We start from the raw sequence: 23,939 nt of genomic DNA, 5'->3' as shown, positions 1-23,939 counted from the left end.
TTGCTTTTTGCATTTTCTTTGACTGTTGTGTCAACATTTTCTATGGTATCTTCTGCCCCTGAGATTCTTTCTTCTATCTCTTGTATTCTGTCGGTGATGCTTGCATCTATGACTCCTGATTTCTTTCCTAGGTTTTGCATCACCAGGGTTGTCTCTCTTTCTGATTTCTTTATTGTTTCTATTTCCATTTTCCAATTCTGGACGGTTTTGCTCATTTCCTTCACCTGTTTGATTGTGTTTTCCTGTAGTTCTTTAAGGGATTTTTGTGTTTCCTCTTTAAGAGCTTCTAGCCCTTTACCTGTGTTCTCCTGTATTTCTTTGAGGGTGCTATTTATGTCTTTCTTAAAGTCCTGTATCATTACCATGAGAAGTGATTTTATACCTGAATCTTGCTTTTCCAGTGTAATGGTGTGTCCAGGACTTGCTATGGTTGGAGAATTGGGTTCTGATGATGCCAAGTGACCTTGGTTTGTCTTGTTTAGTTTCTTACACTTGCCCCCCCTGCCATCTGGTTATCTCTAGTGCTACCTGCCCTTGCTATATCTGACTAGAGCCTGTCCTTCCTGTGATCCTGGTTGTGTCAGAACTCCTCAGAATCAAGCTGTCTCTGTGATCCTGTGATTCTGCGATCTTGTGATCCTGGGCTTGTTAGAGCACCTAGGAGTGGGGCTTCCTCTGGGTGTTGTGGGACTGGCTGCGGAGCTTGCTCCCAAGGTCTGCTCAGGACACCAGCCCAGACAGACCAGAAGGAACCAGAACTACTGGGCTGCTGGAGTTTTGTGTGCCTGGTCCCGCTGGTCCCAGTTACTCCCAGTGTTGGGACAGATGTTGATTCCTCCTCACCTCTGATCCTGAGAGTGTCAGAGAGCCTGGGAGTGGAGCTTCCTCTGGGTGTTGTGGGACTGGCTGCGGAGCTTGGGCCCAAGATCTGCTCAGGACACCAGCCCCCATTATTTTGTTTTTTAGAGCTGAATAAAATTCTATCATTGAAATATATGTCATTCAAATATATATACATATATATACACATATGTCACATTATCCATGCCTCTGTTAACAAGTAGATTTCATAGCTTAACCACAGTTAAATAACAAGGCTCCCTTTATGCTAACTTTCCATCACCAGATTCCACAGTCTGCAGGCTATATGCATTCTGCCTCCTTACTATACACAATGTAAATGGACCAATATAGGTGAACCTGAAACTTTTGGGAGAACAGTAGTACCCATGTTCTACAATGGAAATTTTTTCCCAGTCCTAATTGAAACCAACATATTTAAACTCCTTAGGCTGGTATAGAAAACCTGTTTGGGAGGGGCATGAACCATAAAGGCTCTTCCTCTAGGATTCTCCTGGCATGTGTTCCTGTACTTACTGTGGAATTAAACTTCTGTAAGCTGGGTTCCCACTTCCACAACCAGGACAGACAAAGGATCAGCCACACACTCAGTTCTGGCCTTCAGTTTTCCCTCTGGATCCCCTTGATTTCTTATTGGTTCAGATTTAACTTTAAAAGTATGCATGTCTAGTTTACCTGGAATTTCTGGGGGAGTGGTCATATGAAACTTAGAATAAAATTTCTGTGAATCACATATTTTTCTAAGAAATATTTCAGAGGTATTGTCTACTGCTCATTCAGTTTCTCTTAACGGTGATATCTTAATAAAGTCCAGCACAGGGACACACCCAGGGACATACCCAGGACGTTGCCATTTGGACAGTTAAAGTATAGGACACTTCTGTCATCACAGGGATCCTGCAAGCTTCCCTTGGTAGCTGTGCCCCCTCCTTCCCCTCTTATTCCACCACTTGGAAATTGCTAATCTGTTCTTCATTTCTAAAAGTTTAATCATTTCAAGAACATTGCATAAGTGGAATGATGCAATTGGCAGCCTTTGGAGTCTTGCTTTTTAAAATGCCATGTTAATTGCCAGTGATTCACCCAAGTTTTTCTGTCTATCATTCATTTATTTCTTCTTACTTCTGTGTAGTATTCCATGGTTTACATGTGTATTCACACAACAAAGGGCATTAGGTTTATCCCATTTTTGATTATGGTAAATAAAGCTTCTATAAACAGTTATGTACAGTTTGTTTGTTAAGGTTTTTTTTTCATTCCTGGGATAAATAGCTAAGATAATAAGTACTAAGTTTCTATATGTACATACATACATACATATATATTTTATTTACTCATGTATATGGCAGAGCAGAATGTTTGCAGGAGCCAAAAGGTTGTTGGATCCCCTGGAGTCAAAGTTACAGGCAATTATAAGCCCTTTGACTTGGGTGCTCTGCAAAAGAAGCAGGTACTCCTAACCAACCACTGAGCCATCCCTCACCCCACCCCTATTTTCACTCTGCTGTTGGTGGTTTTCAGTCCTCTATATGTTCAGAAGGATTTATGCGTAGGTTTGGGTGATTATCAATGACACTATGTTTTAGATTTTAGTGACTTACCACAAGTAAGAAAAATACTGTAGCTCTGCATCCTGGGCCCTGCTAAAGTCACTTTTTAGTTGTATAAGTTATTTCCTTGAGCTTTTCTATGTAGAACGCAATGTCCTTTTCAAACAAAGGTACTTTTTTTCTTCCCTTGTCGTAGTGGCTGGGGAGAAGTCCGTTATTCTGTTGACAGATGGCAGGAAGATCAGCCTCAGCTCATTCCTGCTGTTAGGTGGAAGGAGCGGGCTTCACTGCAGTCAACAATAGCTATGGGTATTTGGTGTTCTTTATTAAATTGAGGAAGTCCCTTTTTAGTCCTATTTTTCTAAGAGTTCTCTATTGATGTTGACTTTTGTCAAATGCTTTCTCTGCATCAATTGGTACGACCCTATGCATGTTCTCTTTAAGTTGTTAAAATGACATTAACTGACTTTTGAATATTGAGCCAGCCTGAACTCACCCATCTTGAAGCACAATTCTTTTATAGGTTTGTGAATATGAATTGACATGTTTAATTCATAACTTTTACATTTATATTTATGCCCTATTCTCTCTCTGTATAGTCTTTCTCTTTTTTGGTATTAGTGTTTTACTTCATTCATAAAATAAACTTTAGTATGGTCTCTTATTTTTTGGAGAATTGTCTACAAAATATTGTAAATTCTTCTGTCAATGTCCTTTAGACTTTGCCTGGATAGGAAACGATATTCATATTATAACTTCAAATTCTGTATTACAGAGCTATTTCTTTTTTTCCCTTTTTTCCTTTTTTTCCCCTCTTTTTTGAGATAGGGTTTCTCTGTGTAGCTCTGGCTGTCCTAGAACTCACTCTGTAGACCAGGCTGGCCTCGAACTCAGAAATCCACCTGTCTCTGCCTCCCAAGTGCTGGGAGTAAAGGCGTGCTCCACCATTGCCCGACCAGAGCTGTTTCAATTGTGCATCTTACACTAACCAAACAGCATAAGCTTTGTGGACCAGTAAAAGTTAAATTCTGGTGCAATACCTGGAGACTGCCTGAAATGACTTGGTTTTCTCTGCAAAATCATAAAAGGCTGCCGGTGGTTACAGAAGCTTCTGTTGTCCATGAACAGCAGTAAGTGCTGAGACAAATAACCGGTCAAGAGATGAGAATAAGTGATCACTGGCTGCTCAACCATAGATTGGACATCTGCATCAGCCTCCCCAGTGTGCACGGGACATTGCAGAAGATGGGGCAGAAAGAATACAGAGGAGGGAGTAGTGTGTTGTGGATTGCTATTTTCCTGGCACAGCAGTTACTACACTCACCTGGAGCAATGGCTGTGCTTATCTGAATAAGGTCTGCACAAGTCTGAGCCCATCGACATACTCACAAGACCCTACCCACCCTGAGGATCTGTGGTCTATCAATGGTTTCTGAGGAGGGAGAGATTTTCTTCAGGGTTGCAGCTGCTAGTAAGGTAAGGTAGCCATGCTCCTGCAAGCAGCACTGATACATGCCTGTGTAAAATTTCATAAGTAAGCTCATTGTTATATATACCTAATATATGCAAAAATAAACATTTAGAACAAAGAGCAGGGACGTCACACCCTGAAATAGTTAGACTCAAGCTTCTCTCCCTCACTGCAGCAAAAGATTATGTTCTTTGAAGGGAGATAACTAACAGTTAAAAGGTGTCTAAAAAAGCCATATGGAAATATACTATTGAGAATCTTACTAACACACACACACACACACACACACACACACACAAACATATGTGTGTGTTTCGATGGAGTTTCCCTATGGGAGGGGGTGGGAATAACGTCTCTCCCAGGCTTCACAGGATATCAAACAAAAGCCCAATGCCAAATGTATGGTTTTTTTTCCCTTTGAGTAGTTGGTCAGTGGGGTCTCATAAACTCCAAAACAATACAGACTGCGGTCATTGCTCTTGGTCACCCTCTAGAACTTTCTGGTAGGATCATACTGCTGAAGACACGATGCTTGAAACAATGGACACAGAAAAGCCAAGCTAGTTCTGACCTGGAACCTAAATCCCTTCTGGCTAGGTTTCACAGTTTAAGAAGGAGCTTTGCAGGCTACTGAGGCACCAACAGTCTTACCCACCTGTGGACTTTGCAAGCTGAAATAATGAGCAGCCACAGAAGGGTCCTATTGGTGCAACAGTGGCATGAATATCTTAGGAGTGTCCAACTGCTTTCTGATTGGATTTAAGGCCCATTCCACAAAACAGAACTCACACCTGGTACTGTTAACAGGGCCAAGAACTCAGAGGTGGGCAGAGCATGGAGCCTAGGGAGAACTTACTACTATTATTCAGCTAAATGGACACAGTATTAAGCTACATCTTAAACACTTACCTTTATTCCCTTAAATTAGTGCAGTTCTCAGCCTTCGTCATTGAGGCTTCTTTTTGTAGCAGACAGTGATTAATAAAGAGACACATACAATTGGTCAAAGTGCAGAGAGCAAGAGACTGTGGTGTGCTCAGCTCTTAGTGGGACATCAATATTATACCCCACAGAAAACTCAGGGAACATCACAAAAGAGGAGGGAGTTTGTAAGAGTCAGAGGTAACAGAGACTACTATGAAACAGCACTTTCTGGTCATGACAAAGGCATTGCCTACATAAACTCACAATGGCTGTAAGTGTCTACATAAGACCTACACAAGATCAAGCTGGCCAAAATTTCATCATGGATGGAGGGTGACATTATGAAGTCCCACCCTGCGGAGCTATTGGCAATTGATAATTTCTAGGGCTAAGTTTTCTATGGATAGGCTGGCCACACACCAGTAGACGAGCCATAGATAGCTCGTACTATGCATATATGCACCTCCCCATTGCCCTCTCACAGACTAGCAGCATTAAGTGGACCCAATGGGCTCAAAAAGAGTTCATTAAGTTAGGAAGCAAACGTGGTAACAGCTGAGAGGAGAGGAAGGGGAAGTGTAAGTGAATTTGATTAAAACACTATATTCATGTATGAAATTTTCAGACGATAAAAAAATGATTGTGTGTGCTTGAGAGATGGCTCAGTGGTTAAGAGCACCTGCTGCTGTTTCAGAGGACCAGATTTTAAATCCCAGCACCCAGTTCACTGCCACCCATAGCTCTAGCTTTAGGTGATCTGTCTTCTGAGAGCATCTCTGCATCTCTATGTGCACTAAATAAATAAATAAATAAATAAATAATAAAATAAATTTTTAGTAAGTAATTACAATAAAGATTAAGTTCTTATCTCCGGAGCTAGTGGCTGGACTGTGAGATAACTGAACACAAATTTCCTGGGGAAAATTACATGTACACCATCATGTACCTGGGTAAAAATTATCATTCAAGTTCATAAAGACAGCTTTTGGTACCCAGAAATCTCTTGAAGGAGGAAGTATGCTATAAAAATGGAGAGATGGCTCCTGGCATTGAGCTGGCACAGGAGTGGGCACAGAGAAGAAGACTCTTAGCAGCCCTACCCGCCATGGCCAAAGTACTTGCTACTGAGAAATTCGGATGCCAGGGATTTACCTCCTTCAGTTTGATGCCCACTGGTCATCCCAATAAGCTCCAGTGTTAGCCCTGACCCAGTGCTCACACAGACCGTCCTGATAAACTAAACGGGTCACAGAACAAAACCAAAAGCTTCAAGTCAGAGAAAGGGAATAGCAGGGAGGACAGGATCTTGATAGGGTTGGAGAGAGTTTAGAACCACAGGAGAGTTCTTTGGGAAACCCCCTTAAGAGTTCACCAAGTCCATTACCATTGGCTAATGTGTAAGTCAGAGTCAAGGAACGGAAGGGCTGAGAGACAGCAGCCTGTTAGGGATAACTTTGAGTATTTGTTTACCTGTACTTACATGAGTGTCAAGGTATCCCAAATTACACAGAGATACAAGGAATACAAAAGGGAACAAAAGGCAGAAGAGTTCAAGGAACTGAGGTCAGAGCTGGGCAGTGGCTCAGAGAGTGCCCTGGGGAGCTAGCTTTAAACACCTTTCAAACCAGAGAGCACAGTCCTCTGCTCAGGACAGTTGGATCGCTTTCCTCTCCTGCCCAACACTTCCCTTCTGAGCAGGAGCAGGGAAGAAAGACACTGAGCAATGCTCTCCTTATCCACACACAGTCCACTCAGGATAAAGGAGCCACAAACGCCCAGCATCCTGAGGTGCATCATCCGGCAAGATAAGGTCCAAGCAAGACCAAAGTAATTTTAAATAAATTGAGAGCAGTAAATATTTTGGTTATATGATGAGGGGATGAAAATTATCACCCATGGACCTTTGTGTATTCTTACAAATTCATTTTAACAAGCACAAGTGTAGGAATATTGTCTTAAAGAAGGCAGCAAATGCCACTTCTTTGCCATTCTAACTATTGTTCATTTCAAATTATTGATATTCCCCAGATTTGGGGATTACACAGAGACATCCAAGGCATGCCTTCTGCTTCCAATTTTCATGCTGATTGCTCTCCCCTGGCCCCAGTGACTGACCAGCACTACAGAGGAACTTACCCTTTACCCAAGAAGTCATAGCCCTTACCTTCCCCACAGCTATGCAGAGAATATTTGTGAGTGTGTATGTATATAATATACATATATATTCTGCCATTATAAGATACCCTGTCATTCTTCTGTATATCACAATATATTTAGAGTAGTGGAGCCTTGATTTCTTAACAGGAATGAAAGCAAAGCTCAAGCATTGTCCTGACCTTCACTAGACTAGGGCTAGATTCAGTTCTGTAGCCATTTACATGAGCTGATGCCCAGTCAAATTTTTCTCTATATGAAACTCCTGCAATGCTCCAGCAGCCTTGCCGTGTCTCCCTGGATGAACTAATGTGTCCTCCTTCTCAAAGGACTTTGTGTTTTCTTCATCTACCATGCCTTGCACTGTCTTGAGGAAACTGGAGAACATACTTAGTCACTTGTCTAACATACTATGAAACAAACGTTTTCATGAAACATGAACTGAACAGGATAAAGATGCTCCCTAGTGTTTCTGTGTAGCTAGAGATAAGCAGTAAAAGTTGCCAGTTTACTCTTTCACCCAACAGTATCCCACATCTAAATATGGCCACTGTAATCTAGGAGTCTTTTGTCTGGGATCAGAAGATGAGGTTTCATCAACCTGAGGCTGTTCCTTACCAATGTACAAGGTTTTAAAATTTCTCTTGAGCCACAGCCTCCAAAACAGCAAGAACAGACTTACTAGAGACTTTTGGCCTTCAAAAATAAGCTGATCTTACATTTAGTGTGTGTGTGTGTGTGTGTGTGTGTGTGTGTGTGTGTGTGTGTGTCTGTCTGTCTGTCTGTCTGTCTGTGTCTGTTTCTGCATGTCTGTCTATGTGTGTGTGTATGTGTCTGTGTGCCTATCTGTGTGTCTGTGTCTATCTGTGTGTCTGTCTGTCTCTGTGTGTCTGTCTGTCTGTCTCTCTGTGTGTATATCTGTGTGTCTCTGTGTGTGTGTGTGTGATGCATTTGAATAGGTGGGTACATTCATCTGAGTGTACGTATGTGGAGGCTAGATGTCAATGTCCAGCATTTTCCTCATAGCTCTCCATCTTATTTTTTGAGGCAGGATCTCTCACTGAATAGAGGAGGTTCACCATTTTGGTTAGACTAGCTCACCAGCAAGTTCTTGTGACCCATTTGTCTCTGTCCATCCTATAGTGGGTGCACCGCTACTCCTGGCTTTTAGATGGATGCTAAGGATCTGAAATCAGGTCCTTAAGCCTGTGCAGCAAGCATTTTACCCACTGTACCAGCTCCCCAGTTTCTGCATTACTTTCTTAAGCCATGGTAGGTTCATAGTAAGTGCAAGAGAGGAATTATAGTCACAGCCTCTTGTGGACTAGGGAGCATCTTTATTATCAAGATAACATAATCTTCCCCTAGATCCTGAGGACTAGGGAGCACCTTTATTATCAAGATAACATAACCTTCCCCTAGATCCTGAGTCTATCAAGCCATCAACATTCTTAGGACCAAAGTGTCTGGTTTTCTGAACCCTGTGGCCATCATCATGTAGATAGGATAGATGCATCTGCAGATGGAGATGGACATACCTGGAAGTAGCACCATTCCCATTTAAACATGTTAACTTGAGATTGCTCAATTACTATTGGTGGACAGTAAGCTACCAGATGGAAAATGTCAGAGCATACCTTCCTCCTTCTCACTCACAGTCACTGACACACTCCACACAGCAGCCAAGTCACCACTGACCTTCCAGTCAGACATCTTCGCAAAGAATAGGAGGCTCCTCCCCCACAGGTCCGGGAACAGTCACTCCAGTCTCCCCAAGCGTCCCAGTTGCCATCTTTGTCTTCATCTGAATGAGTATTTCTTGAGGTCTGGATGTAGGGGAAAATGCAGCCAGTTATAGAAGGTCAAATATCACCTAATTCTATGCACAAGAAATATCCACACTAGTCCGGTCCATGCACAGAATGGCAGTGCTGACTACCAAAGACTCTCAGGACACTGAGGGGAAGAGACTGTTCAGTGAGTGTAAAGTTCCTGGCATGTGACACAGGACACTGCGCTTATAGTTCTCGATACTGTATCACGGACTTGAGTTGGTAAGGAAGTTAGAAATCATCTTCTGTGCTTCCATTGGCAAAGAGTAAAAGTGGAACTGAAGAGAAGGCTCAGCAGTAAGAGTATTAATTCTCTTCCAGAAGACCAGGTTCCATTCCCAGCACCTACAAGACAGTTGTCCATAACTTAACAACTGTATGTAACTCCAGTTTCAGGGAATTCAATACGGAACACATGTGGTGCGCAGACATACAAGCAAGCAACCACCCACAAAATAAAAATATACATAAAATAAAAATAAATATACATTAAATAAGAATAAATTTAAAAGTAAAATCTCAAAAAATAGCTAGGGAATGAGAAAAATATAGAATTGACATAACAATAAGTAATCATGTATATTGATCATATAACAGTAAATAATCAATCAAATGTATTAATTTCCTCATGATGCTTTATTAATGCATATTAACTGCACAAAATGTGTTGCATTGTGACATTTTATAGATGCATATGAAGGAAGCAGTTTTATCATATCTAAAGGTAATTTTTAAATATTTTAAATTTTGAGACAGTATTTCACAGCATAGTTCAAGCAGACGCTGAACTTACTGAGCACCGAAACCAGGTTTCCACCTCATGATCCTCTTGCCTTGCTCCCCTAAATACTAGTATTTTAATACTTTTAAAAACAGATAAATCCTTGGTCTGGAGAAACTGCTCAGCACCTAGGAGCACTTGCTGCTCTCGAAAAGAACCCAAGTTTGATTCCAGCAAACACGTGGTGATTCACATCTGTTCACAGCTTCAGTTCCAGGGGGTCCAGTGCCCTCTTCTGACCTCGGCAGGCACCAAGCACACCAACGGTCTACAAATGTACATGAAGGTAAAACACCCACACATAAAACAAAATGAGTGAATACAATAAAAATGCTTCTTCATCTATAAATTCTTAAAGTACATCAGAATGAAATCCAGAGCCATTAGATATTTATATTAAGGTACTAAAACCATAAAGTACCAAAAAAATCACATGCCATACAGACATTGACGGTTATATGGCTAACTTAGGAAAGGCTGTCATATTTATTAGCAGGGTGGGTGGGGGAGCTCTCTCATAGGAGCGGGGATGGGGGGAAGAAATAGGGGGGTTGGGGAAGGGAAACCAGGAAGGGAGATAATATTTGAAATGTAAATAAATAAAATAACCAATACAAATAAAGAAATAATAAACAAATAATAAATACAGAAACAAAAGGCTGGAATAGTTTAATTTTTTAAAATAAAAATACAAAGCATTTTCTCTCTATCTTCATATAAAAACAGCCTATTGAAAACACACAGTAAACACGGCACTGAAAGTACAGTATCGGAGCTAGAAGACACATCAATTGGCTCTAAGAAGAGAAGAGGTAGGACTCGTCCTCGCTGTCCCTGGGAAGGGTCACAGGAAGAATGACAACACTTTATTTCTTTATCACTCACAAACATGCACAAGCTTTAAAATCAGCATTAAGCCGCGTGGGTTGTCATGGTGATGCTTACGGTACTTTCTGAACTTGGGCGGCTTCTGAAATTTCTTTTTTAAAAATATTTTAGGCCAAAATACCATCATTGGATGACAATATCCTATCTGGCTACAAGTCTGTATCCTGTTTATTACAGGTAAGTCTGCACGCGAATAGAGGGAGACATGCTCAGATAAATAAGATGCTATGGTGAGTCCGGAGCCCAGCGACCTTGAATGGCTTTACCAACACTTTGTGTGTTGTCTCCATACTTTGTAGCATTTTTCAAGGGCTTCTTTTTATGTCATTTAATTATGTGTATTCCTGTGTGGGGGTGGAGTGATATGTGACTGAGCGCAAGCTACATTGGAGGCCAGGAGCGGCCATCAGATCCCCTGGAGCCTACAGGTGTCTGTGGTCCTCCAGAGTGGATCCTGAGAAGTGAACTCCAGTCCTCCGGAAAATCAGTGAAGTTCTCTTAAGGGTTGACCTACCCATCTCTCTAGACCCCTGCACCATATTTTAAAGGATAAAACACATCATGTCTCAGTTAAACCTAGCAAGCACACAAACAAAAAAAAATCCATATCCTCTTGGACTATAGAAATGTTCACGTCAGACAGAATGTAACGGGTTAAGTTAGAGAATGTAAAGATAGACGAGAACCATGAAGCAGTAAATAAAGCAGGTGCCTGAATTAGCTATTGCCCAGGTTCCGCTAAGCCTTTGGGCAAGTTACACCAGCACCCCCTCCCCTAGAAAATTAAATTGGGAGGGGGATTAATTGGTAGGGAAGACCTTCAAAACTGAAATGGAAAAAAACATGACAGGAAGCAAAAGTGAAGGTTTTTCAATAATGTTCAGTCAAGTTCCACCAGCCATCAGTCCGACAGCGTCTATTTATAGCACAGCAAACAGCCTTATAGAGCAGTGCTTCAGCCGGGGCAGGGAGACGGAAAGGATAAATATTTGGCAGCTGATCAAATCTGTCATCAGGAATGGGAGCTAATGAAACCCATACTATTTACTGTTCTAATTAAGACACTGTTCAGTTCAATTTTCTGCCCTGAATGTCACCAAATATAACTATACCCTGTCTATCATCATATAGTATAAGATATAAAATTCCAATTCATAGAAAAATACAATTAGCAGTTTAATGCCCCCATCTAGACTTTTAGATGGGGTGAGTCCAGATCATTTAGGCAAATGTTTAAACTGTACACAGCTGAAATTGGTTTTTCTTCTTGTCACTTGATATATGAATTGGTTGAATGTGAAAAGTTGAAAAATATCATCATATATTTTTTAAACGAAAGTTGAGAGCTCCCTACAATATTGTTTTAATTTGTTTTTATTCCCACCATCCCATCTGTTCCATTTATAGTTAGAATCGGGTTTCTTTCCATAACTCCTCCACCTTCACTTACAGAAAACATCTTGATTCTAAAATAATTAAAACGGGCACGTTATAAAATGAAAACATCTGGTTTCTCTGATTGGATATGTCAGATTTTTCCCCCCTTAAGAAAACAGAAAGCAAGCGGCATCTCAAGGAGTCCCCGTGGTGTTTTTCTTCTCTATTAGGATGGCTGCGTTTCTCAGACCCCAGCACCATTTTCTGCCAGCCCCTGACCCTGTTGTGCATTCTCCCTGGCTACAAAGCAGCAGCAACTTTCCTGATTTTACCCATTTCTCTCTTTCTGAGCTTCCTTTCCTGGAATTCCCATATCTCTGTAGAAAAGCTGACAATGAGTCCCAATCTTTTTCTCTGGAAAAATAAAAAAAAAAAATCTTCCAGAGTTTTCCCAAGCCTCTAGTGTCTGGCTAACACTCCAAACACTTCTGCTTTCCCTGATCCTTCGTGACTATGTTCAATCTCTGCACACAATTAAGGATGCAAATTTTAAATCTCAAAATGTAGTGTCTAGACTACGGCATTATATCTAAAAAGAACAGAGGCCATGCATGCATCATAACCCAGGTTCCCGTGTGTGTGTGTGCATATGCATATGTGTGTATAGTGATGTGTACACATGGAAATACCACCTTGGGTGTTATTTCTTGGGGGCAGTCCACCTTGATTTTTTTATTCTGAAGCAGGGTCAGAATTGTCTTGGGGCTCACTTCTTTGGATGAGTTGGTTCACCAGCCCAAGAAATCTGTCTGTCTCAGCCTTCCCAGCCCTGAGATTACAAACATATGCTATTATGGCTAGCTTTTTTGTATAGGTTCTGGGGATTGAACTAAGCTATCTCCTTAACCCACGACAAATCTCTTTTGATAAAGTTTTTCCCTCTATTTCCGCCCCCTTCTTTCCATTTAGTTTTTTCTTTCCTCCCGTCTTCTCTTTCTTATTATTTCAGGCAATATCATCTATTGGAACTCTCTATGGAGGCAGTACTACATAATGATTAAAGCTGTTACTATAAGCTTTTAATCTTATCAAACTCACATTAAACCACAATGATCACCACCACTCACAAAATATTTAAAACACACATAAGAAGTAAGTCATACCGCATCTCTGCGTAGCTGGTGAGTGTGTCATAAACGCCAGCAATTGTTGTTCTTAAAAATAACATCTTCAGAATAATGATAGCAGAGCCAGCTCTCCAGTTGCTGCTTATGCAAGACTTAAAAATTAATCACCAATAAACCTCCCTTGTTGCTGTTGGCTCAGGCATCAGCCTGCAGAGGTCTCCTTGGACCCTGATCCTAGCACCCAACTGTAAGCCATGCTGCTTGACCTTGCAGCCTCCGTGTGTCCCCCAAGTCACCGATAAGCATGCTAGACATAGCTTCCTAATCAGACAGAATTCCTCTAATGCGTGTGTCTGCTTCTTTACAATAGTAAGTAGACCACGATGCCAGGAGGGTAGCCCACTGATGAGAGAGAGAGGGCCTGGGAATAAAGCTTAATGTTACCACAGTATCTCAGTCACCATTGTTAAATGTTGGGATACAGAAGAGAGTTGTGGAAGATGGAGGGACAGCCATCCTGGGAACTGGGTAAAGCCTTCGTTGCCTGTGGTGGCCACCAAGCCTCCTGAGATAAGAAGTATATGGTAGCCTCACTTTGATCAGCCCAATCCTAAAGCCCAGTGGCTACAAAGGCAGAGCTGTCATCATGGTAACCCAGAACAGGCAACTTTTGTTTACCAGTGGGTACTGCTTTTCCCAACTCCCTTTTCAAGCATCTCTTCAAAACTTCCTTTTGTGATTAGTTACATTCCATGGGAACACTGCTTTATAAAGTAAGTTATTAAATGAACCCAGTCAAAGTTTAATTCAACCAACATCTTACCCCTGTGGTAAGACATAGACAAAGACCTAAAGAGCCATGGCCTTCCTCAGGCAGCTTCTGTTCTTACAGACAGCGCTGAGGGCCAGCGCTGGCTTGGCTTGTGCTCTCTCTAAATGCCACAGCCCCTCTGCTGGATACTCCCAGCACCATCTCCAGGTGAGCAACACTTTCAGAACCATATGTGTCCAGAGAATGATGGGCCCAAAGCAGAACCCCTTTGTTACTTCCCCTAGGCAAATTCTGTTTTCCTCTGAGTGATGTCTCCTCTGATGCTCATCTGCTTTGTGACTATGAATCCAGTCAAATGCAGGCAGCTGAGCTATCGTCACTCACAGTTAGCATTCTGAGTCTTGGATCCAACTCCACCGCTGCTGGGATCCACTTGACCACAACATTCTTTTGATATCTCAGTGAAGCCTTTTACGTTATCCCCCACCCCACCCCCATCTTTATTGCAAGTGGAACTACACTTCTGGTTTTCAACAGTCTGCCATTTTATCTAGGGTATTTTGTGAGGAATGCACGTTCCTGGCTGGCATTTGTGGGCTTCCAAGCATCTACTGGTTCCCTTATCCAAATGGATACCTGTGGTCAAGGCTCTGCTCTAGGAGCCTTGAGAGGGCAGGCATGGATCTAAGCCCTCAAGCAGCTTACAATGAGGCGGAAGGAAGAGAGGTCAACGGACACTGTGAGGTGACATTAATCCTTAATTGTCAAGAAAAGCAGATACATGAGCTGTGTTTCCACAGCCTTCCTTAACAGAGCTCAGAGCAAGGTCAGCTCTTTTCCATAGAACGAATCAACTCTGTGGGAACCATAGGCCCCCTCTCATAGGATAGTTTGGGCTGCATGTAAGCCATTACTTTTTTATTACTTTTATTTTTTTTACAATCCAGTCATTGCTCCCTCCTGGTCCACTCTCCCACAGTTCCTCATCTCATTCTTCCTCCCCGCTGTCTCCAAGAGGATGTCCCCCCTCCTGCCCCTCACCAGGCCTCCCCACTCCCTGGGGCCTCAAGTCTCTCGAGGGTTAGGCAAGTCTTCCTCCAGTCACTGAGGCCAGACCAGGCAGTCCTCTGCTGTATATGTATCAAGGACGTCAGACCAGCTTGTGTATGCTGCCTGGTTGGTGGCTCAGTAAGCCCTTACTTTTGCTTGTCTTTATTTTCTAACTGCTAATGAATTATAAACACTTTTCAATTTGCTGCTTTTTGCATCATTCAGTGTGTGTGTGTGTGTGTGTGTGTGTGTGTGTGTGTGTGTGTGTGTGTGGTGTGTGCATTTCTGTATGTGTGTATGTGTATATTCGTGTGTATATATATATGTATGTCCATGTATATGTGTGCATATGTGTGTGCATGTGTGTGCATATGAGTGTATGTATAATTAGAAAATAATAAAAAAGAATAAAAGAATAAAAACTCCAAAGAAAGCTTGTGAGAACATTTCCTAACAAGCAGTGTGCATTTTGTGTCATTTGCTTTAGACTATCAGGCTTAATGATTGCTTAGGAAATCATATTTTCCCAAGTAAAATGCTAGCTTGGAAAATGTTGGATGAAAAAAATCCCCCACAGATATTGTTTACTCATTATACAATCATGCTTGGCAAAAGCCCAGAATATGGAAGGAGTGAGTGTGTTCACAGTCTCATAAAGGCTCCGGGCTTGCTTGCTCTTCTTAGATCCCCAGGCATAAATCAAATCATAAACCATTTCCCTGACAAGTTCTTAAATCTATGAGCTACACAGCATAGGGCTGTTCTGCTGGTCTTGCTAAAACATTAGTAATTAAACACAGATTTCACATCTAAGGTCACTTATTGGAAATGCCATATTAACAGCTCCATATTAACAACTCCAAATGAACTGAGTTCCAGTGGGATATTACTTCCCAGACATCAAATAAAGGTTCATTCCAGTGTTCCCACAAAGGTTATTTGAGGAGATCTCAACCCACTCCCTTTCTGCTAACAGTAGATACATTCTTTCATGTTAATACGACCTTAAGGTCTTAAGCAACAAAACTTTAAAATTATGAATTGGGCGGATGTCATAAAAATGTCACTCAAGTTGTCACACAGATCAACAATTCAATTCGGCCAGGTTGTATTAAACATGAATACATGTGCTAGACACCACTGATAAATTCCCAGGACTCTGAAGCTCACCTCTCCTTCTTCAGTTCATACTACTAAAATTCTGCTAAAATTCACTGGCTGGAGAGTAGACAGCCTGTGGAATTTGGACAGCATTTTCCTAGCCAGTCTTTGTCCCTGATCATTGTTCCCATCATAAGAGAACTTCAGTCTCACTGATTCACTGCTACACGTTACACACTAATATGCATCTCCCTGCCAGACACATCTCAGTCTACAGCTCCATGGCTCACAGCTCCTGTTCATGCTTCATCTCTTACTCCAGACATATAGCATTACTCACTACTTCCCCATTAACATGTTAGTCAAATCGTGTGTGTGTGTGTGTGTGTGTGTGTGTGTGTGTGTGTGTGTACTTGTTCTGTGAGTATGAGCTAATGCGCATGACTGAGGAACCCAACAGGTGTCCTCATGCTTGAATGATAGGCATTTTGTTTATTGAGGAATCTTTGGAGGCCCTTGAGAGGTATTTTATTTATGTGCCTATCTATTAATTTATTTCAGAGCACTAGCATTTCTTTTATAGCTAGCTACTGAGCTCACAGTCTTGGGCATAGGAGACAAGTACTTTGCCACTGAATAATGCCCATAGCCCCGAGGAATATTTTTAAAGCACGTCATTGAGTGGACAGGGAACAGAGAGAGTGTGAGAATTGGGAAGTAAACTGAACTGGTTTAATCTAGACCCTATAAATCCTAAGATTTTCATCTTTATCTTTCTGTGTAAAGAGCTACTAGGGAAAACTACTGCTTTTGGTGAGAAAATACAGCCAGAGAGGGGGAGAGGAAGAAGGAGGAAGAGGAGAGAGAGGAGGAGGAAGAGAAAAGAGGGAGGGAGGGAAGGAGGGAAAGAGAGAGGGAGAAGGGGGGACAAGACATACCTCTTTCTCTCACTCCTATTCCTGCGTGTTCCTCACTGGCCAAAGCTAACCAGAAGCCAGAGGGTAAGGGGGAGACCTGATACAGCTTGTACCGATCACATCCCAGGTGGGGAAGGGTGCAAAATGGATCTACAGGGCTTAGGGAAGCTTCTAGCATACTCATTTATCAGCTCACCGGAAAATCTGAGAGCAGAGGCATGATTTCTGTGTTTTGGAAAAGTTCTTCTGGCAAGGAGGAGCCCAGGAAGTAAAACCTGTGTTGAACTACAGCATGCAGAGTCCAGAGCTCACAATGTGCATCAAAACATTTATCCCAAAGAGGAGGTCACAGATGTGACACAGAAGGCACTAGAATCAACAGGATCTGACAACTTTCCATGCCCAAGGGACAGGAAGTGCCAATCCAACTGGCTCTCGGGTTCCCATGTGAAGTGGCACATGCCAATCTCATTGAGGCTTTAGAACCATTCTCAAGGTCACCCTTGTGACAGGATTCTAGTGCTCTTCTGTACAAAGTGAAAGAGCCTAAGTTAATAATGGCTAAAAGGAACGCAAATGGCCAATGCCCCGCAGCTCTCCATTACTTAATTATAATGGTGATTTCCATCAAAGATGATTGTGTGCATATATTTGTGTTAGGGGTGGGGAGTTCATGTGTGTGCCAGTGCATGTATGGCTGAATGTATGTGGAGGTCAAAGGCCAACCTCAGGTGTCATTCTTTAAGGTACAGCATAGCCTGTTTTTTTTAGATAGGGTCTCTCACTGACCTGAGAATTTTTGGTAAGAAACTACGGCCAGAGGAAGGTGGAGGCACAGAAATACCTCTCTGTTTACCAACAGGTTATTTATTTACAAGGCAAGCACTGTACTCACTGAGCCATCTCCCCAGCCCCAGAAGAATTTTAACAAAATAATTATTTGGCCAAGATTTAAACATATAAAGACTTCATCTATAAATATAAATTGCTGACTTTCGTTGAAAATGAAAGAAAAAGATCTAAACAGTATTCACATTATCACATGACACGAAATGAAATTCAAGAGTAGCCACTCAGTTATCATAGGCAATGCAGGGTCTCCCCAGCCACACAGTGTGCAGTGAAAACCATCAATTACTACCTCTCACCTACGCAGTATGACTACTGGAGAATAGCACCTGTGGGTAGGAAATGGGCAAGGCCAGACAGCAAAGAATGAAAAGAGCAAAACTTAAAACAAACAAACACACAAACAAAAAAAAAAACCAAACAGGATTATAAAAGTCAAGGAGAATGTTGACCACTCTGGTACTGGAACCCCCTAAAACCACAGAGCTGTGCAAGTTGGTAAAAGAGAACATAACCTACGTGAAATTAGCTCTGATAATGTGACTGATATATATGGGAGGGGGAATGAAAAAATTGTAAGGAAGTCATGCTATATTAACTAAGATTTAAACTTAAAATTTAGAACATAATAACTCCAGACTCCTAATGTGGTATGATCTTTAGTCATATATGTAGAGATGCTGTTGAGGAAATGGTATGCTCTGCTATGGTTACAAGTCCTGCATGCAATCGATTTCTCTTTATTTTCTTATTAAATTCACATAAACTAGGACTGGAGAGATGGCTTGGTGGTTAAAAGCACTGGCTGCTCTTCCAGAAGACCCAGGTTTGATTCCTAGCACCTATATTAGGTGGCTCATAACCATTTATAACTCCAGCTCATCCAAAGCCCTCTTCTAGCTTCTGAGGATGCCTGCAGTTAAGGGCATGTCCACACACAAACACACATGCACGTACACCATTGTTTTTATAATTCACACAAAATTAAACACTTTTCCATTAATATGATGCACATAATATGACAGCATTTTTATGGCACTGGGTCTGTTTACTTATCTTGTTCAAAAATCCTATATAAAAACATGCATGAAAATGTTCATAACGTTGCTGGATAAATTCTGTTAGTTCTTTTTTTTTTTTTCTGGAGCTGGATGATAGGTGGGCTTGTGGTTTTGATTCTACCCTTTCTGAACTGCTGGATTTATTAAATAAGTGTGACACATTCAAACTTAATTATTCTGATACATAAATCAGTCTAGCTTGTGGCCAAGAAATTATCCCATGACACCTTCAAAACCCTGGGAGATGCAGGGTCTCTCTGGCAAACACTGGCCAAGAATTTGGCCCTGGTAGTTTGGTGGCCTCAAGAGCATTTATGGAAACTGAACTGCCTTAGGGACTTCTCAATCCTGCTGGGACAAGGTCTTCAGCCAGATGTTACAGATTGTTAACTTCAGGTCAATACACATCCACAATGTTCTAGAATATTGCTTCTCAGCTGGACATTTCAGCCCTTGTGGAATAGTTGGGAATGTCTGGAGAGATTTTGGAGCTTTGCAACTGGGGCAAGGGAGACTGTTACTAAAATGTTAACATGGTCCAGCTCCCAGGGTAGCCTGGACAGCCAGGAAGTATCTAATCTAAAGAGTGCCCATGTCAGGAACGCCATTCATTCTAGAAGGAAGCTGGCACAGATATGACCAATACACTTCACTCCCATAATGATTTATAACAATTAATGTGAAGACAGTTACTTTCCAACCCGATATAACAGCCACACATCATGAGAATTTCAGCCTTCAGATGGAGTTAAGGCAGGGCAAGCGGCTTTGCTTTTGCCCTGCTCATCACCATGGCTGCAAAGAGGATTCCTGCAGAAACCCAACACTTTCTCCCTTTCTCAAGCAGACTCCTTAGAATTCTTTCGGTGCACTCTTGCCCATTAACAACCACAAAACCATCTTACGAAGCTCTTAATTCCAACATACCTCAAACCACTCATATTTGACAATCCACCATGGGCTTTTCTTTCCAAGGAGTGGGGGAAATACAGGCATAGGTCTTTCAAGTTTCATGATACCAAGTTTTTTAGAAAAAGATTCCTTTTTTTGATTTTTCTTCATGATTTATTTTCATTCATGGTTAGCCATTTTCACATAGAAAAACACAGGATTCGTGCCAACGACTCATCAAGAATATTACCCAGACCACATGCGAGGGGCATCGACTTTAAACAAATTCCCTCAAGAAATACTATTTGACAGTTAGTAAAGTGAGTCATGAAAGAAGCCAGCATGCTGTTTCCATCCCTGGCCCCTCCCCTCCTTCAGCACATGCTGGGCCACTGCTGGGCAGAGTGTTACTCCAGGTGAAGAGGGAAAGCTGGTACAGGGGATTCTGCATTCCCAAGACCACAGTGCAAAGACAGCAAGGTCCAACAGCAGAACCCCAGTTCCTTAACCAACAATGTCCCATGAACGTCCCAGATTAGATAGCAACAGCCAGTGTAGAAGATTGCCAGGTGAAGAGATTCAGAACCATCAAGGCTTCTGCCAGGGTCTTTGAGTGAAGCAAAGCTAAAGTTCACTTTCCCCTCCAATGGCATTCTCCAGATCCCATTAGTTATCGCCCTCAAATATCTAGTTAAGTAATTGGAAGGCAGGAATCCTTCACTGAGTGGTAGAGAAAAGGGAAGGACAACCATCCTTAGCCTGGGCACTCGGGGGAAGGGGAAGGCAGATCCATGAGTCTTGATAGATGAGTCAAACTTTGGCAAAGCTAATCAGGGAGCAGGTGACCAAACTGTGTACAGTGGGGGAAGGCAAAGAGAAAAATGTATAAACATCCACAGATTGGATATAGTCATTGAAAATGTATAGACTGGACAGTGGTCTCTGGTAAGGTTGACTCTATCTTCAAAATTTGAGTTACACTAGCCACGTCTGAAGCACTTGTTAAGCTTTGTGGTCAATGGCCACTGTACCAACAGCCTCTGTACCAACAGCCACTGTAATTGTAGTAAGTGATGCAAATCTAGAAGTGTCTATGGTTAATGTAAGTTCTATTGGACCAATGGCATAAGTCACTGTTGGAAAAATGGTCACAAAGTTGAAAGTAAAGTCAAGACAAGAGAGTTTACATGTATGTATATGTGCATGTTTACATAAGACCAAAACATGGAACATGGACATACAGTATAACTGTACATGAAATTAATCAACTTATATATATTTGGTAAGCTTTGAAAATACCTGGTACAGAATTTTTTAAAGGAACATTAAAAGTTTCAAAGACACCAGAGAATAAATCCAAACACAATGTGTTCTATACAACAGAGTATCAAATATAAATAAAATGATGTTGCTGGATAAAAATATTAACAATATTAAAAATTAAGGAAATTAAAAGAAACATAAATACAAAAGAGTTATAGGTTCCTTTTCAGAATTTTTATAGCCTTGTGCTCTGTGTGATTGGCTCAGTTTTCTACAATGAAACTCTCTGCCTTGCTTCTGATGAGGGCTAAGCCCTTTATTGCATCATTTGTTTATATCCTCTCCTTAACTTTATCTCCTTTACTTCTTGGGACATACTATCAGTCTTTATGGGGTACATTATGGTAATCCAATATATACATACAATATGGATTGACCAAATCAAGCCTACAGGCATCTGCATTCCTCCAATAACTAATCATTTTTATGGGTTATGAATTTTGCACTCTTCTGGTCACTTTGAAATATATTCTCCCACTTTGTTGTTTCAGACACTCAGTGTTTTCTTTGATTTCATTGGTAGCCAAAACAAATGTTAATTATAATGTACATGCTTCTAGCCCCTTCTAAGCTTCATCTCCTTGGTTATGTTTTTTTAATACAATGCAGAATATCTTAACATTTCTACTACTAGTACTGTTGTTGTTGTTGTTGTTGTTGTTATTATTATTATTAATGAATTTCACTACTTCCCAGAAAGAAGAATCTATTCTGGGATTTTATTTGTCCTCCAGATATGTTTTACTGAGAGGCTGGACCTTGCCCGGGAACCCTCAGCAATTTCTTTATACCCAGGATGAGTGGTTAATCAGGAATACATGTTAAATCAAGATGGATCACCTCTGCAAATTCTCCTTTGTGTTTATCAGCGATGCTGCCCTAATGCACAAATTTTCTACATATAGCTTTCTGTTGACTGAAGTCTCCACACCTTGTGTGGTCATTTTCTCCAGCAACCACCCACCTTCTTGGAAAAAACCCAAGCACACTGGCAGAAATCTACAGTCTACAGCAGAGGAAAACATAATGTCCACAGGGTATGTGTGATCATGTCCCCCATACCTGATTTACGTAGACCACTGGCTTCTAATTCTAGCTCACACTGGCCAGCAATGCTCCAAATTGAACTGTGTCCATCTCTGTCACTGAGCCCCCATTTCAAGATCAGTGTGTTTGGCCTTGTTTCTAATCTGTATATGACTCCAACACTTGGATAAGTCCAAGTGTTGTCCAAGTGTTGTCTATCATAAAATAATTATCAAATTTCTAGAAGCTTTAAAATTCCACTCGTCAATGCCTTGAAGCTACAATCCATGGTAACCAGATAGCACAGTCCACTACAGCTCCACCCTGAAAGTTTCAGCTCCATGGTCATTTCCTCCAAGAAACCACATCTTATTTAGAGAAAAACAAAACAACAACAACAAAACTGTGACCATCTGGGTCCTCTCTTTCTCGTTGACCCCTAAAAGCTTCATGAAGTATGGGGTTTTTTCTGGTTTTACTTGCTAGGACATTTCCAAAAATTAACCCAGTGGCTGCCATAAGAAGCATCTGATGAAAATATTTATGAATGGAGACATGAATCGATAATGGAATAAATAAGCACAAAATAGTTAGACTCTTTTGAAAATAACTAGGATGGGAACATAATGTTTGGGTCAATGAGACAAGGATTTAAAACTTCTCTAATATAAAAAAAATCTCTATGAATCATTTTACTTTGTTAGTATGACTTTAACTGAAATAAAATTATATTACTCTCTCTCCTCCCTTTAATTCCTCCAGCTTCTCCCACCTACCCACTTTGAACCCTTCCCAAGCCCCTTTTCTCAGGCTGATAGCCTCTTTTCCTTTATCATTTTTACACACATATTACATATGCTTATGTATGTGTATTCACAAGTATATAAATACCACTTTCTGAGTCTTTTGTGGCTTTTGTATACATCCCCAAAACTGCATCTACATCAGAAGTCCTATATCTAAGACTCAGGGAACATCAAGGAAGAGGAGATAGATTGTAAACCAAAAATCAGGACAGCAGGAAGGCTGGTGTGAAACTCCTCCCAAGAAATGGATGCATATGGGACAACAGCAACATCAGTAGTCATGCCAATGTAGAGCAAGGAAAATTTCTCCAGCTCCCAACCCTGGACAAAAAACTACAGGCAACTAATGACTGCTCTCTCAGGGTAAGCCCCCTCAACGGTTGTCCAATGCAGAGCCATCAGCCCTGAAATTATACACAAGTCACGTTCAAACAGAAAAATAACTAGAATTCTGAGAAATAAGTTTATCTCCCTTACTTTTGTCCCTCTTTTGCTTTTGGTCCCATGTCAGGTTTTGGTTATGGACTTGACACCACTCTATGGCACAGAATTCACTTAAGAGAAAAAGTGTACCTTACTTCAGTCTTGACCATGTCTGGCCTCACACTGCTCATTTCTTCACTGCCAGGGTTAATCCTCTTTTCATTACTTTTTAAGCAGAAGCTTAGGTGAAGACATTCCATCTTTGAGCAATAAGGAAAGCTAATTTTGTCTTCCTTGTAGCTGGGTTGAGTTACCGGATATGTTGTAATTGATTAAGAAACAAAACCCTCAGGCTTGTAATAGCTGATACATGATTCTCGTTCATCTTGAATCTATAATCCATTGGCTACAAACTTTATGTGGAAATATGGGGATTTGGAAGGCCATGAGAGTGGAGGAATCAATTAACGTACAAATATCCAAACCAAAGTTTCCAGAAGTCTGGTTTTACACTAAAACAGCCTTCAACATCTTTTCTGAGGACACAAGTCAAGGAATGCAAATGAATAGATAATTTTAACATAAAATCACAAATTGTTAGAATGGGATAGGGACTTTTAGTTAATCATTTTTACAGATGGTAAATCAGGTCCAAGAAGAAGAGCTTGGATGAACCTTGGTTATTTCAACTTGCAGTTCAGTGCTCTTACCATCAAACAACCAGAGTAACAGTCTCTCTCTCTCTCTCTCTCTCT

The 23,939-nt window shown here is 41.2% G+C and overlaps 1 protein-coding gene across 1 annotated transcript in view; it reads right to left on the bottom strand.

Moving 5' to 3' along the window:
- The window catches only part of Adamtsl3 (ADAMTS like 3), a 294,408-nt gene that overhangs the window by 186,801 nt on the left and 83,668 nt on the right, over positions 1 to 23,939 (bottom strand). Inside the window, exon 4 of the mRNA XM_031384883.1 lies at positions 8,659 to 8,786. Within this exon, the coding sequence (XP_031240743.1) occupies positions 8,659 to 8,786 (128 nt within the window). The remainder of the gene's footprint in view (positions 1 to 8,658; positions 8,787 to 23,939) is intronic.

Source organism: Mastomys coucha, unplaced genomic scaffold (genome assembly GCF_008632895.1).
Source record: "Mastomys coucha isolate ucsf_1 unplaced genomic scaffold, UCSF_Mcou_1 pScaffold21, whole genome shotgun sequence".
NCBI lineage: Eukaryota > Metazoa > Chordata > Mammalia > Rodentia > Muridae > Mastomys > Mastomys coucha.
The sequence above is the reverse complement of the archived record's forward strand: the minus strand, read 5'-3'. Positions and strand labels throughout refer to the sequence as shown.